Source organism: Thamnophis sirtalis, unplaced genomic scaffold (genome assembly GCF_051295495.1).
Source record: "Thamnophis sirtalis isolate CommonGarterSnake01/CBP01778 unplaced genomic scaffold, rThaSir2_p1.2 scaffold_3, whole genome shotgun sequence".
NCBI classification, from domain to species: Eukaryota; Metazoa; Chordata; class Lepidosauria; order Squamata; family Natricidae; genus Thamnophis; species Thamnophis sirtalis.
Genome location: NW_028261383.1, coordinates 154,944,385 through 154,957,396, shown reverse-complemented (window position 1 = coordinate 154,957,396; position 13,012 = coordinate 154,944,385). Strand labels below are relative to the sequence as shown.

General features: G+C 44.7%; 1 protein-coding gene across 1 annotated transcript; it reads left to right on the top strand.

The window, feature by feature from the left end:
* Positions 1-600: 600 nt before the first annotated feature.
* On the top strand, positions 601-6,097 carry HOXC10 (homeobox C10). Its single transcript, XM_014052486.2, has 2 exons — positions 601-1,785; positions 5,349-6,097. The coding sequence occupies exons 1-2, from the start codon at positions 912-914 to the stop codon at positions 5,624-5,626; spliced, it is 1,152 nt and encodes a 383-aa protein (XP_013907961.2). The 5' UTR covers positions 601-911; the 3' UTR covers positions 5,627-6,097.
* The last annotated feature ends 6,915 nt before the right edge of the window (positions 6,098-13,012 follow it).

Below are 13,012 nucleotides of genomic sequence, written 5' to 3'. Positions count from 1 at the left end.
GAGGAGGAAATCCCCCCCCAAATGCTAGAAGAGAAGACCTTTAAAGGTGGAATTCGTACAATAAAGGCAAAAAACCACACTTTTTGAATAAACACGAAAACAGCATAAATGTCAATAACTATTTTCAAATGGAAATCTTTTGAGTGGTTTAAACACCCGAAGGCTTCAGTCTTTCTTTGACTCCAGTTGATGATAACGATGACAACGATTTTTCTAAAGACTTTTGGGAAGTAAACTCGCCGTCCCACGGCTAATGTTGAGTCCACAAAGTATTGAAGAAATTAGAAGGGTAGCCGAAGAAACATTTTTCTGAGTTTAATTGGGGTGAAGAATTCAAAGGGTCCAAAAGCTCATTTAGTGTTCGATTCCTGGCTTATTTGTTTTTCTTCCAATTTTTGTATTTATTTAAAAGATGATAGATAGATGATAGATAGATAGATAGATAGATAGATAGATAGATAGATAGATAGATAGATAGATAGATAGATAGATAGGTAGATATTCTTTGCTGACCTTTTAATTTGAATTTGACTTTGCTTCTATTTACGGGTTCACTTCCTTTATTTTCCCCCACTTCTTTGCAGACACGCGTTCGTTCATTGGTAAACAAACTCGAGGAAAAAGCGTGTCGCTCTCCTTTGTTCAATGTGAAGGTCCTGGCTTCCCTACCTTCCAGAAGCGGATAGATGTCGCTGTTGCTCCACGCAGGTTTTCTTCTCTCGAAACAACTTGACCCCGGTGACGTCACTGGCGTCTGAATCATCAAGGCCATTTTCAATCCTCATTGGCCTAGTTATCACGTGGTTGGGACCGATGCGTGGATAATTATGGTGCTGATATTTTTTTTTCCCTCTAAAAAAAAGATGTCAGCCCCTGGCTGTAGTATTCCTCTTTAAAATCCTTCTCTGAAAATGTCATGTCCCAACAATGTGACTCCTAACTCGTTTTTGATGGACTCGTTGGCTGGTACCTGCCGGGGAGAGAATTATTCCTCTAATCAAGGAATGTATATGCAGCCTACGAACGACTTCAGCTGTGGAATGATGAGGAACTGTGGGATCATCCCGGCTCTTTCCAAAAGAGACGAGGTGAACCACGCCGGCGGGCTGTCCCTCAACACCTACCCACCTTACCTGTCTCAGCTAGACGCCTGGTGTGACCCTAAAAATACTTACCGAATCGAGCAACCTGTTGCGAGGCAGCTGCCCTCCTGCTCCTTCCCGACCAGTGTCAAGGAAGAAAATGCTTGTTGCATGTACAATGCCGAGAAAAGGGCGAAAAGCGCTCCCGAGGCCAGTCTCTACCCGGGGCAGATGCCTGAAGCTTGCCTCGCTGACCAGGAGGTGCCCCTGCCTAGCTACTACCGCGCCACCCCAGGCTATTCCTCCCTGGAGAAGGCGCCCCGCGGCGGCAGCCCCAGCGCCTACGAGGCCGGCTTTGAACCCAGGGCGGGTCTCAGCCAAGCCAGCGAGCGACGGGAGCAGCAGCCCCCGGGCCCGCCGCCGCCGCCCGCCGCTGCCGCCGCGCAACAGCAGTCCCAGCCGCCGCCCGAGCGGCCACCACCCCCACCTCCACCTCCGACACCCGCCTCCCTCGCCCAGCCAGGAGCCCCAGGGAGCTTCCCCGAAGGCGCCAAGCCGGACCCCAACCTGCAGAACAGCCCGGCCGGCGACGTCAAGACCGAGAAGAATCTGCCCGGGGCCAAACTCAGCCCGTCGGAAACGGAGCAAAGCGGGCAGAAGCGTGCCGAGAGCAGCAGTGACAATTCGGACCACGAGGCAAAAGGTAAGGTCACAGGGGATCCCTTCTGCTGGCTGCCCAGGCAGAGGAACCCTCGGAGGAAATGGACAGCGGTTTAGTGGTCGGTGCTATTTGGAGCTGGTTGTTATTTGTTATTGTGGTGGCCATGGTTGTTGTTGTTATTGTTATTGTTATTATTAATATGATGAGGCTTATGGTTTGAGAAGCTGCGCCCTAAACTAAGCCTATGGGCCCGCAGTCCAACTCCATCAACTTTTCTCGTTGGGACCTGTGGCGACGTTTGCTGTCCCCTCTCGGAAGCGCCCCGCCACCAACAGCTCTTAAGAACGAAACCATCACGATGACAGCAGCAAGAATAATCACGGTAACAGTAACAACAACAACCGCCTTAAAATCCGTTGGAAAGGAGGCACCGCAGTGTCTGTGGCTCGGTCATCCTGGCCAGAAGTGGACGGCCCTGCCTGGCGTGCTGTGGTTTTCATGGGGGCAGCAACTGGGGCTGACGGGGAAGGGGCAGGCGACGCGGTCTGGTTGCGTTGACGAAGTGGATTCTTTTTTTTTTTTGTCTCAGGCAGAGACCCCAAGGGGTTTCTGGCGCTGAACGACCCCCTTCGGAGGGGCGAGGGAGTGGTTCAAGGAGCGGTTGCAACTTCTCAAACATGCTTCTCTGGATGAGCTCGCCCCCTTCTCTCCTCTCCTCTCCTTCCCCCCCCCCCCCACCAGCCTTGGAAAAAGCAGGCATTAAAAGTTCTTTGGGATGTTGTGTGTTGTGGTGGCGTGGCCGTGGCGATTGTCTTGAGGAGAATTTGACTGGCGAAGGCTGGGCTGCGGGCTTGAGGGCGAAGGTGACCGGAGGGGAGGGGACGTGAGGTGTGCTGGGAACGGTTTGCCAAACACTTCAAACTGGACTTGATTGTTGAGCTCCATTATCAAAGCTGCATGCCCCCCCTCCCGCGAATCCCCGAGGTTGCTGCTTCGAGGGTCGTTTTTGCGCAGAAACAAAGTCTTCTCCCCCACCCTTTTCCTCCTCCTCCTCCTCCTCCATTTGCGAAGGTGGTAGGAACCTCTGCTTGAAGTTAAGGTGTTCTGAGCAAAAACAGCTGGTGAAGAGATGAAGAAGGGGCTTTCACAGAAGATACTTAAATTTATCTTGCAGGTGAAGCCTAAAAAAAAGGAGTCAGTGGATAGAACGGTTGGAGAGGGCTTAAATATGTATTATTTATTATTATTATTTATTAAATTTATGTCACCTTTACTCCCAATGAAGGAAGGGAAGAGAAGGAATGAGGAGAATGGAAGCATTAAAAGTGTGGAGCTTGTTTTCTTCATAATAGGATTAACTTTATGCAAAGTGTTCCTTTGCCTCCCCAAAAACTATTGGGAATAATTACGGATAAAAAGAAAGGCGTTTTTTACTTTGGCGTGTAGGACTCCATAGCCTCACAAAACCCAGCTTTGAATTGGAGGGGGGGGGGACTTAGAAAGCAAATAGAGACAAGTTGGTTTATATGGAGTCCTGTACATTTTCTAAGCATACATGCTTGTGCTAGTCTGCATGCTTTCACCAAGTCCTTTTTTCATACATAAGTTGCTTGAATTCCATCAAAGAAAGCAAGCACTTCGTCCTCTCATCTGATCTCATGTATATGTGTGTCTGTACTGTATGTAAATGCGTGCATGACTTTGCATGTGTACACATATATATACAGTCAATATGTATATATCTACATCTACCAATGTCTCCAGTCCACCCACATCTTTATATATACGTTTATATAGAATTAAAGTACGAATTATTGAAAATGGCCTAAAACGGATTTTCCAATCCTCTTCCGCGCAACCAAGAATAGATTATTTTATCTACCAATAAAATAAGAAAAAATTGCAGTGTCATTAATCTCTGAAAATTAATCTCGTCCCAAAACGCTTTCTTGCTTACACTTTCTCCAGCCTCCTTAATTCACAAAAGTAAAATGAATAAAAATAATAAAATACGATTGGCTTTTAGGATCTCGGAAGGGAGAAAGAGAGAGGGGGAAAAAATCCAAACAACTTCATTACTCTCTTTTAATCACAACTGTCAGTTCTAATGAAGGGTTTGAAATGTCCCGCCTCGGTTTTTCCAAAGTTTTATTTAATTTTCTTCCTTGGCGGAAGAAGAGAGCTATTTGCTGGAAATCCAAAACTGTTGTGTATTATGCCAGCAGGGGGATGAATTTTGATGGGGATGACGATGATAATAATAATTATTATTATTATCTTTCCACCTTCTCTTTGTCTTATATGGAGTCTTCCTCTCTGTTTCTATTACTGTACATCCAGCACACCCTATGCAAGGTGTGGAAAGGGAGTTAAAGGTTTGATGGGAGGGAGGCAAACCCTTAGAATTAACAGGGTTCAATGGCAGAGGGCTAAGCATGTGAAAGGCTTTCCCATGCAGCCGAATTCGCTGGTCGGTTCTGGAGCAGCTTGCTGATATCTCTAAATTTGGGGCAAGAATTCGGATCCTAGGACAGGAAGACTCCCGTAGACCCCCTCACATTTCAAGGGGGAGATCTCATTACCTCTCCCACCAGTCGTAGAAGGTCCAAATTGAAACCTGGGGAGGTGTTTGTGAATTTGGGGGCTGAAATGAACAGTTGGAGTTGTGAAAAAGGGACATTTGGAAAAAGTCGGGGTGTTGTGTATGTGCCTGTCTGTCTGTCTGTCTGTCTCTGTGTTACAGACAGATAGGAAGATGGCTCATTTTAAAGGTACAAATGAATCTTGGTCGGCTTGTTTTTGTTTTTTTAAAAGTCATATCGAAAGTTTACCTTCAGTCAGAATAAAACTACCCAGAGCTTTCACATCAAAGGAAAATGGAGTCTGGACTATTGGGAACGGAGGGAGGGGAAGAAAGAGAGAGAAAGCACCCTAGACAGGCAAAATATTTCTCTCTACCAACCCTCTGAATCTCCCACCCTATCTTGTTTGGCTTTTGGCGAGTTTTGAATATGAAGAGACAGTTTCAGAGCAGGGTCTGAGCTGGGGAGCTTTGTGGCGTGCAAGCAAGCAGCTAATTGGGACAATCCTTAAACCTCTGGAGTTATTTTTTTTTTAAATCTGTCTAAACCTGGATGGAATTTTGGAACTGCAGGAGTCTACTGATAGATCTGACGCTTAAAAAAATCGGTCTGTCCCAGAGGAAAGTCCTATTAGGTTTTTCCATATGTGTCAGAGGTAAAGTGTGTGTGTGTGTGTGTGTGTGTGGAGGGGGGTGGTTCCGTAAGAGCTGGCATTATGTAGCTAATGTCCAGGTAAATATTGTTTAAAATAGGATTTCAGCCCCAGTTTTCTGCGACCCCTTAGCTCCTGTTATTTGCCCAAATGCTTAATCAAGCTTTTTAAAGCAAATAATAATAATAATAACTAAATGTTAAGTAAAAAAAGGAGTTGAAGGTTGAACGCCCATTATATTTTAGCAGTGGACAGAGCGATTTCCCATTAGCAAAAGAAGCTGCAGGGGAGGAAAAAAAAGTAGTCTTGAATCTAGAAAGCTCGCTTTGCTATTCCAATAGATACTTATTTAATAATATTATTTTTAACAGAGGATATAAAGGCAGAAAACACGACAGGAAATTGGCTGACAGCAAAGAGCGGAAGAAAGAAAAGATGCCCTTACACTAAACATCAGACGTTGGAACTGGAGAAGGAATTCTTATTCAATATGTACTTGACCCGCGAGCGCCGCCTGGAGATTAGCAAGAGTATTAATCTAACAGACAGACAAGTCAAAATCTGGTTTCAGAACCGCAGGATGAAACTCAAGAAAATGAACAGAGAGAACCGAATTCGCGAACTGACTTCCAATTTTAATTTCACTTGAAACGTGTTCAGAGGAAGGAAGGGATGGGCTATATGGGGAGAACTATTGCAAATCTTGTGCAGTATTTTTTTTATTATTATCATTATTATTTCCCACCCCCACCCCCCTGGGTATAATTGCAAGGAGTATAAGAGGGAGGACGGGGAGAGGGGGTGGGGGATGAAGAGACCTCAGGCTAAGTGTTAAAGTCTGTAATTTGGATATTTACAGATTATACAGCGGAGATGCATTCATCAGTATGAGCATGTGGAGATTTTATATATATATATAAACTATATATATATATAGTTACTTACTAGCTTTTCAAACATCTTCTAAGATGTTTTTAAGTTATTCAGAAACAGCACAAAGCAAAGGGAAGGGTGTGTTGGGCGCTTGTAAGACGGAAGGATCTACATCTATGCCATTTTTTTATGTTTAGGACACTAGCTACGTTGCAAAGTTTGCTTTTCATACCTTAGTGTAGCCTGCCTATTGTACAATAATTTAAAAAAAAAGATATGACGCCAATGAATTTCATACGTGTGAATATGTGGACATAGCAGAGAGAAATGAGAAAGAAATGCTTACTCAATGTAGTTTATGCAGTCTCCTTCCAGTGAGGTGGTGCTGTCACCTATTATATTTAAGAAAAAAGAAAGAACAAGGCAGCACCGCTATCTTATCGCGGGGAAGGGGGGCGGGCGGGGGAATGCTTGTGCTCTTCTTTTGGTGACTTGTTATTTAAATATATCCTGTATGTGGAATCTGTGCATGTATCTTTCTATATGGAGCCAAATAAATTTCTTAGAACGCTGGACAACTGGGTATTTTTCAAAGTGATTTCCTCCTCTCCCCCCCCCCCGCGCCCAAAAAGCACGTCTCCTCCCCCCCACCCTCTCCGTCTAGGGTATTTTCTCCCCCTAGTTCTCCTCCTTTTAAGGCTTTCAGGAGAGTATCCTAGCGGGTTTAATATAAGTGAGAGACCATAACGTTGATTTAAATATTATCCAGGTGACCACAATAAGTCAAGGTCATAAAACAGTAATGTCAGGACAGTCTTGGTAAGCGCTGGAGGTGGATTTTATGATCTGCAAATATAATGTGCCGCAGCAGTAAAAGATGCATTTAAAGGTGACTGTGGAGGAGGGAAGCAAGTCAGAAGCAGAGCAGCTTTCTTGGGATGCACACTCCTCATAGCTAGGGGTCCTTTTTCTTCCCCTGTCTGTCTTTCTTTCCACCTTTTTTTTCTTTCCTTTCTTTCTTTCTTTTTTTCTTTTTGAAAGGAAAGACATGCTCCTTTTCTCTCCTCCTCTGGAAGAATCGTTTTCTATTATTAAAGAGAAAGAAAAAAGAAAAAGAAAAAAGAAAAGAAGGAATACACTTTTTTTTTAAAGCCACCTCTTGCTCCCCAGCCTAGCACAGAGAACGAGGGAATGTCACGGCGGAAGGCGTGCAGAAGGTAAGACAGACGATTTCTTGGCTGAGATACATGGCTGAGATGCAAGTGGATTTCTCTGTGTGTGTGTGTGAGATCGCGTGTGTCTGAGTTTCTCTCCCTCCCTCCCTCCCTCCCCCCTCTTCCTGCGTCTACTCAAGGTAAAGGCAGCGTGGATGTGAACTCCACTTTGAGGCGATCTAGGTTTGATCCAGATAGGGCGTCTGGTTTGGTGTCTTAGGACATGGGGGGGGGGGTTGGATCAAGGGGGCTTCCCTGTGCCTTTTGTGACAGCTCATTTTCGACCAGAATATGCATGGCTAAAGAATGGTGGTGCATAGATTTCCATGTTGATCCCCTTGGCCACCAACACCCCCGCCACCACACCCCTTCCTCTTCCTCTTCCTCCTCTTCCTCTCCTCCCTCTACTACTACTACTACTACTACTACTACTACTACTACTACTACTACTACTACTACTACTACTTCTTCTTCTTCTTCTTCTTCTTCTTCTTCTTCTTCTTCTTCTTCTTCTTCTTCTTTTTCCTCTTCCCCCTTTTTAAAAACTTACTTCTGATGAAGTTGAGTTTTCTTTAGAAGGGACACCAAAGAGTCTGAGGTTTTTGGTTTTTGTTGGTCGCCAGAGGACTTTGGCAATCCCCAAACAGTTGGGTATTCCCCCCGAACGTGCCCTTTCGGTTTCACAGTTTTGGCTGACATGGACTCCAAAGAAGGGGAAGGCAAGGACGTTTGGTGGCATTTTGAAATGTTGTGGGATCACAGACACACACGCACGCCCACGCAGAGACGTCCCTTTGTGGATATTTCTTCCCCACCTCCTTTTTTCTTCTTCCCCTCCTTCTTTAACAGAAGCTGCGATGGCAATATGCAACGCAAAATGAATAATGTCGGACCGGAGCCAGTTTGCCAATGAAGGATAGTGGATTGTGCTGTAATTCAGTATACACTAAGCGGCTCAACCGCAGACACACAGACAACCAGAGTGAGAGAGAGAGCTGAATGCAGATTCTATTAAAGAGGGAGGAAGGGGAGGGGTGGGGGAAGAGGAGGGGGAGGAGAGGGGGAATCTTAATGAAGAGATTAAAGATGTGGCCTTAATTCGAAGTATGTTTTCTTAGGGGCTTGGTTATTCCTGTGCTTAGTTTCTAACGTGGGATGAGAAAGGTATACTGAAGCATAACCTACGAAGGGACTTAAGATGTTTTCTTTCTTTCTTTCTTTCTTTCTTTCTTTCTTTCTTTCTTTTTCTCTCTCTCTCTCTCCTTCCTTCCTTCCTTCCTTCTTTCTTCTCTTTCTCTCCTTCTCTCTTTCCCCTCCATCCCTTTTTGTCTTTCTCTCTTTCTGGCAGAAATGACTGAGGATCTTTCGCCCTTTTCTGCAGCTGTTCCGTGGTTTAGGTAGTTTCATGTTGTTGGGGTTGGCTTTTAACTCGGCAACAAGAAACTGCCTTAATTACGTCAGTTAGTCTTCATCAAGGGCAACCTTCCCCCCCACCCCACCCCCACCCCGCTTTTAATTTTGACCCCCTTTTCCTTTTCCTTTTGCTACTCAGACGCAGCCAGACGAAAGAGCCTTTATTAAGGCAGGGAGCCGGCAAAGCGAGCAAATGGTCGTAGACAGACTTCTCGCCCCCCCTCCCGGGGGGGGGGGAATTAGCAAGAGGAAGAGAGAGAGAGAGAGAAGGGGGGACAGGAGGACATTTCTGGGGGCAGGGACGCAGGTTCGCCAAACCTCATAACCGTCTCCAACTCACCACACGGCTTCCTATACCTTCCCAACAATTCCCCAAGCACTTATGATCTGCTTCGTCTGGATTTAAGATGACTCTCGCTGCTTGCTGTTGTTTCTGGCCGACGGGGCTCTCCAGACGGACAAACATGGAGGGGGTCCCTTTCTGAACATTTCTCGGGTGATTAATGCTTCTAAGTTTAAGATCGGAAGAATTGTCTGAATTTGTAGCTTTAGAGGTTTTCGGGATTGGGTGCCACCTTTTTGCTTTCCTTCTCGGAAGTCCCACCTGGGTTCTTCGGCATCCTGGTTTACGAAATGACCCGAGTTTGGTGAGAAGCGAGCGGAGGCTGTGGTGTGTGCGAGAGCCCCGTTTATTTGAACGCAGGTGTTCGGTAAATGGCCGGGGAAGACTGAAATCACGGCCCCTTGACTCCCAATGGCAATCTATTGCTGGTATAACCTGCCCGGGACTCTGGGAATCCACTTAGATAAATTATAGTCTTATTATGCTCCTTGGCTTGAAGATGGCTTGAAGAACAAAGCGGGAAAGCGGTACTCTAGGTTCACAGACCCTCCTCGAGATCGTGTTCAGGTTTAACCAAGGCGCCTCTTAAAAATGCAGGGGGAGCAAAACCGTGAGCTCAGGATCTACTCCTGCCTCCATTCCCACCGGGGGCTAGGAAAGCTAAGTAGCCCCTGAACGAAGAAAAATGGGAATGTGTTGGGATGAACAAGTTGTTGTAATGGTGATTGTTGTTGCTTTGGTGGATCGGAGGGCTGAGATTTCAACTGGGCTGTGTGTGCGTGCGCGCACGTGAGCGTGGAGATTTTCCAGGAAAAATCCAAAGATACCGGGATCGAAGTGGAAAGAGAGAGATTTTTCGCCACCGAGCAAATTGCTGCTAAATTAGCTTTATCCTTCCAGATGGGGTTCAGGTTTATATTCGGGGGGAAATTCATGGAGATTTATTCCACTACCTCCATCACACACACACACACACACAAAAAAGGAGAAAAGCGTGAAAGAGGCAAACTAGCATTTGGGGAAGAATTCACCCAGTGGTCTGCAACCTAAGATTCTTGAATAAAGACAGGAAACAAGAGCGAGAAAGAGCAAGGGACAAGGGCAGGAGCCTGGGGTGAGAGGTTGCTGTATACTTCTAACAGACAAGAAATACATTCCCGCAGCTTAAGTACAAAGATGTCTTTGGGGAAACCATGATTTGAGGAAAACCTGGAACAAGCGCTAGGACGGCTCCTTTCCATACATTTTTAAAATTATAAATAAAATATCTCCCCCCTCCACCCCCACCCCAGGGAGGATGTACCTCTGCTCTTTCACTGGAGAAAGGTTATATTGCTACTGCTGTGATTCTCGCCACTGTTTTCACTGTGCCCCCCCCCCTCCTCTACCGTCCCTTCTGATAGTAGCTCCTTAGCAAACTTTCAGCAGTCGATTTGGGGTGACCTGAATCTCTGAGATTGACGGGTGGGGTGGGTAGGGTTGGGGTGCATGGATTCCCTTTCTCGAAGGAGAGGCGCAACCTGGTCTTGACAAAATACCACAAAACGGGTGGGGCTGGGGGGAGGATGGCGACTGTAAGTTGTCAGCTCATCGTTTTTCTCCTCTCTTATTTCTGATATGAAAACCAAAGCCCCGATTTGGGGTGCCAGCGAATGTACTGGGAGCTACGTTCTTCGAAACCTCTCGCTACCCCTAATGTTAAATAATACAACCACGCACGCCCTCCGATTTTGAAACATTTTAATAAGCAAACTGTAAAGCTGGAGTGCGCCTATTGTGCTTGCTTAGTGTAAAGTCACGGGTCTGCAGATAAATGGCTCGATCAAAGGCTTTAATTATTCGTCAAAGGCTTTAATTATTCGCCAAGGTCCTGTGATAATTGAATAACGTCATTGAGTGCTATAGATAGGAACGTTTTTCCGTCTACTTGTAAATATACCCCCTATAGCAACATAAAGAAGAATGGGGTAATGGTACTGTATCCTTCAATCATGTGTAGTGTGATTGTTTGTGTGTGTGTGTGGGTGTGTGTATCTTTATGTATATATGTGTGTGTATATGTATATTTATTTATCAGCACAAATGCAACATATATACACACACACACACACACACACACAGACATACATGTGTATCTTTGTATCCGTATATCTGTGAATACACCTATATGTGTTTATCTCTATGTGTTTCCCACATTTCCTCTCACATGGGTGGGGGGGGAGACCTAAAGTAATGTATGTTTAATCGACCCAATTCAAGAAATGTAATAAAAATTAAACCCACCCCTACTGTGTGTTCCCCCTTTAAATGATTCTATTAGAGCTGGGTGTGAGTGAAGAATTTAGAGACTTAAACATTATTGCAGCCTGCTTTTTAATCTCCAATGTGAGAACAGATGTAATTAGAAAGATTTCTTGCTGTTTTGTGCATTTCTCCCTCTCCTCTCTCAGCAAAATATTGTTTTTCCTTGCTTGCTAGATATGTTTCGTTTTGGGGAGGGGGTTGCTGTTGTTATGCTTATAAAATATTAGCAACCTCGTGCATTTCCTGTTTTTCTCCTGTGTGTATGTGCCTGCGTGTGTCTGTGTTGTTGTAATTCTGCATTTCACAGCAGGTGTGACTTGAAAAAGTTTCTCTTTTGTTACCTAGAGTTTGATGTGCAAACCTACATGCAATCTTTCTTCCAGTTTTATCTAGGTCTGGGTTTTCCCCCTGCGCATTTATGGAAGATGCTGGTATGGAATAGGGGTGCACATGTCTTATGTACAATATAATGTATGCAATGTCATGTATAACTATTTCTGTAAGTTACTACAATCTACATAAGATGATACAATAAATGTGTATACCTATCTAAATACAGTGATTGCTCAGTGGATTCTCCCAAATAAAGTTTTGTGCATGTATGCCTTTTTATTTTTATACACAAAGAGTATAACTGTTGTTGCGCCTGTGTTGTATTGCATCAATGCACAGTCTTTCCCCGAGTCATGTGAATATCTTGTGTATTCTATTCTGTGTATAAAATAAACATGTATCGTGTATATGGACATATACCTAGAAGTATTTACAGCAAGAAAGCGTGAGGAAGAATAATTTGTAAAAAGACCATGTGTAACCTGGGGAAGGCAATAATCCGAAATAAACTGTTTTTCATTTGGCAGGTGGAGGGTTTTTGACCTCTAAAAGTGCATGCATTTGCAAACATGTACTGTTGGTGAAGGTTTCGGCTTCTTTCATTGCTGTGTGCAATGGTATGCTCTCACATGGGTGCATGGGCATTCATAAAAATGAATTTCCAACAGCGTGGCAGGGAATGAAAGGGAGGCATATCTGTATCTCTATCTATCATCTCTGTGCAACACACATTCGCTTCCATCCTGGGCTCTTTGCTCTGCTCCCCATTCGCCTTCACCTTTGAGCCATACTCCAGCAGTTCCTGGAAAGTTCAAAGGAACATTCTGAACTGTTTCAGGAAAAGCAGAGCGTAGGCGAGCGAGTGGCTGGCTGGCAGGCAGCCGCTTCTGCCTGTGTTGTGTTTCTCAAGGGAAAGGTATCCTGACTCAGCTCTAAGAGGGGCTGCTAAGGGGAGGACAGCAGGTACCACTAATTGAAGACAAGGCCTAGTCCTGGGACTGGTGGGGGGGGGGGCTCTGAAAAGTGAGGCTAGCATGCCGTCTTTGCCTTTGGCTGAAACTTGCCCTTATTTATAAATGCTGTCTCTTCCCCCCCCTCCCGTTTATATGAACTAACTAACACCTAGCTGGCTGCAAAGCTCCTTGATAGCAGTGGGGCTGAAACAGAGCCCAAGGAAGCTGCCTTCTTTGTGCTGCCATTCTGAGCAGCCTGGATAGAAAGGAAGAGAATGCTGGAGGTGGGAGGGTGGGTTTTGTTTTGTTTTTTTAAAACATAGAAATAGGTGGGGATAGTCTCCTCTGATACATGTATGTATACATGTATGTATGTATGTATGTATTTATTTATGTATGATGTATGTATGTATGTATGTATTTATTTATTTATGTATGTATGTATGTATGTATGTATGTATTTATTTATTTATTTATTTATTTATTTATTTATTTATTTATTTATTTATTTATTTATTTATTTATTTATTTATTATTTATTTTACAGGCACTCCATTTGGGGAGGTCTGGTGTGCGCTTTCATTTATTTTACTGTGGTTCCT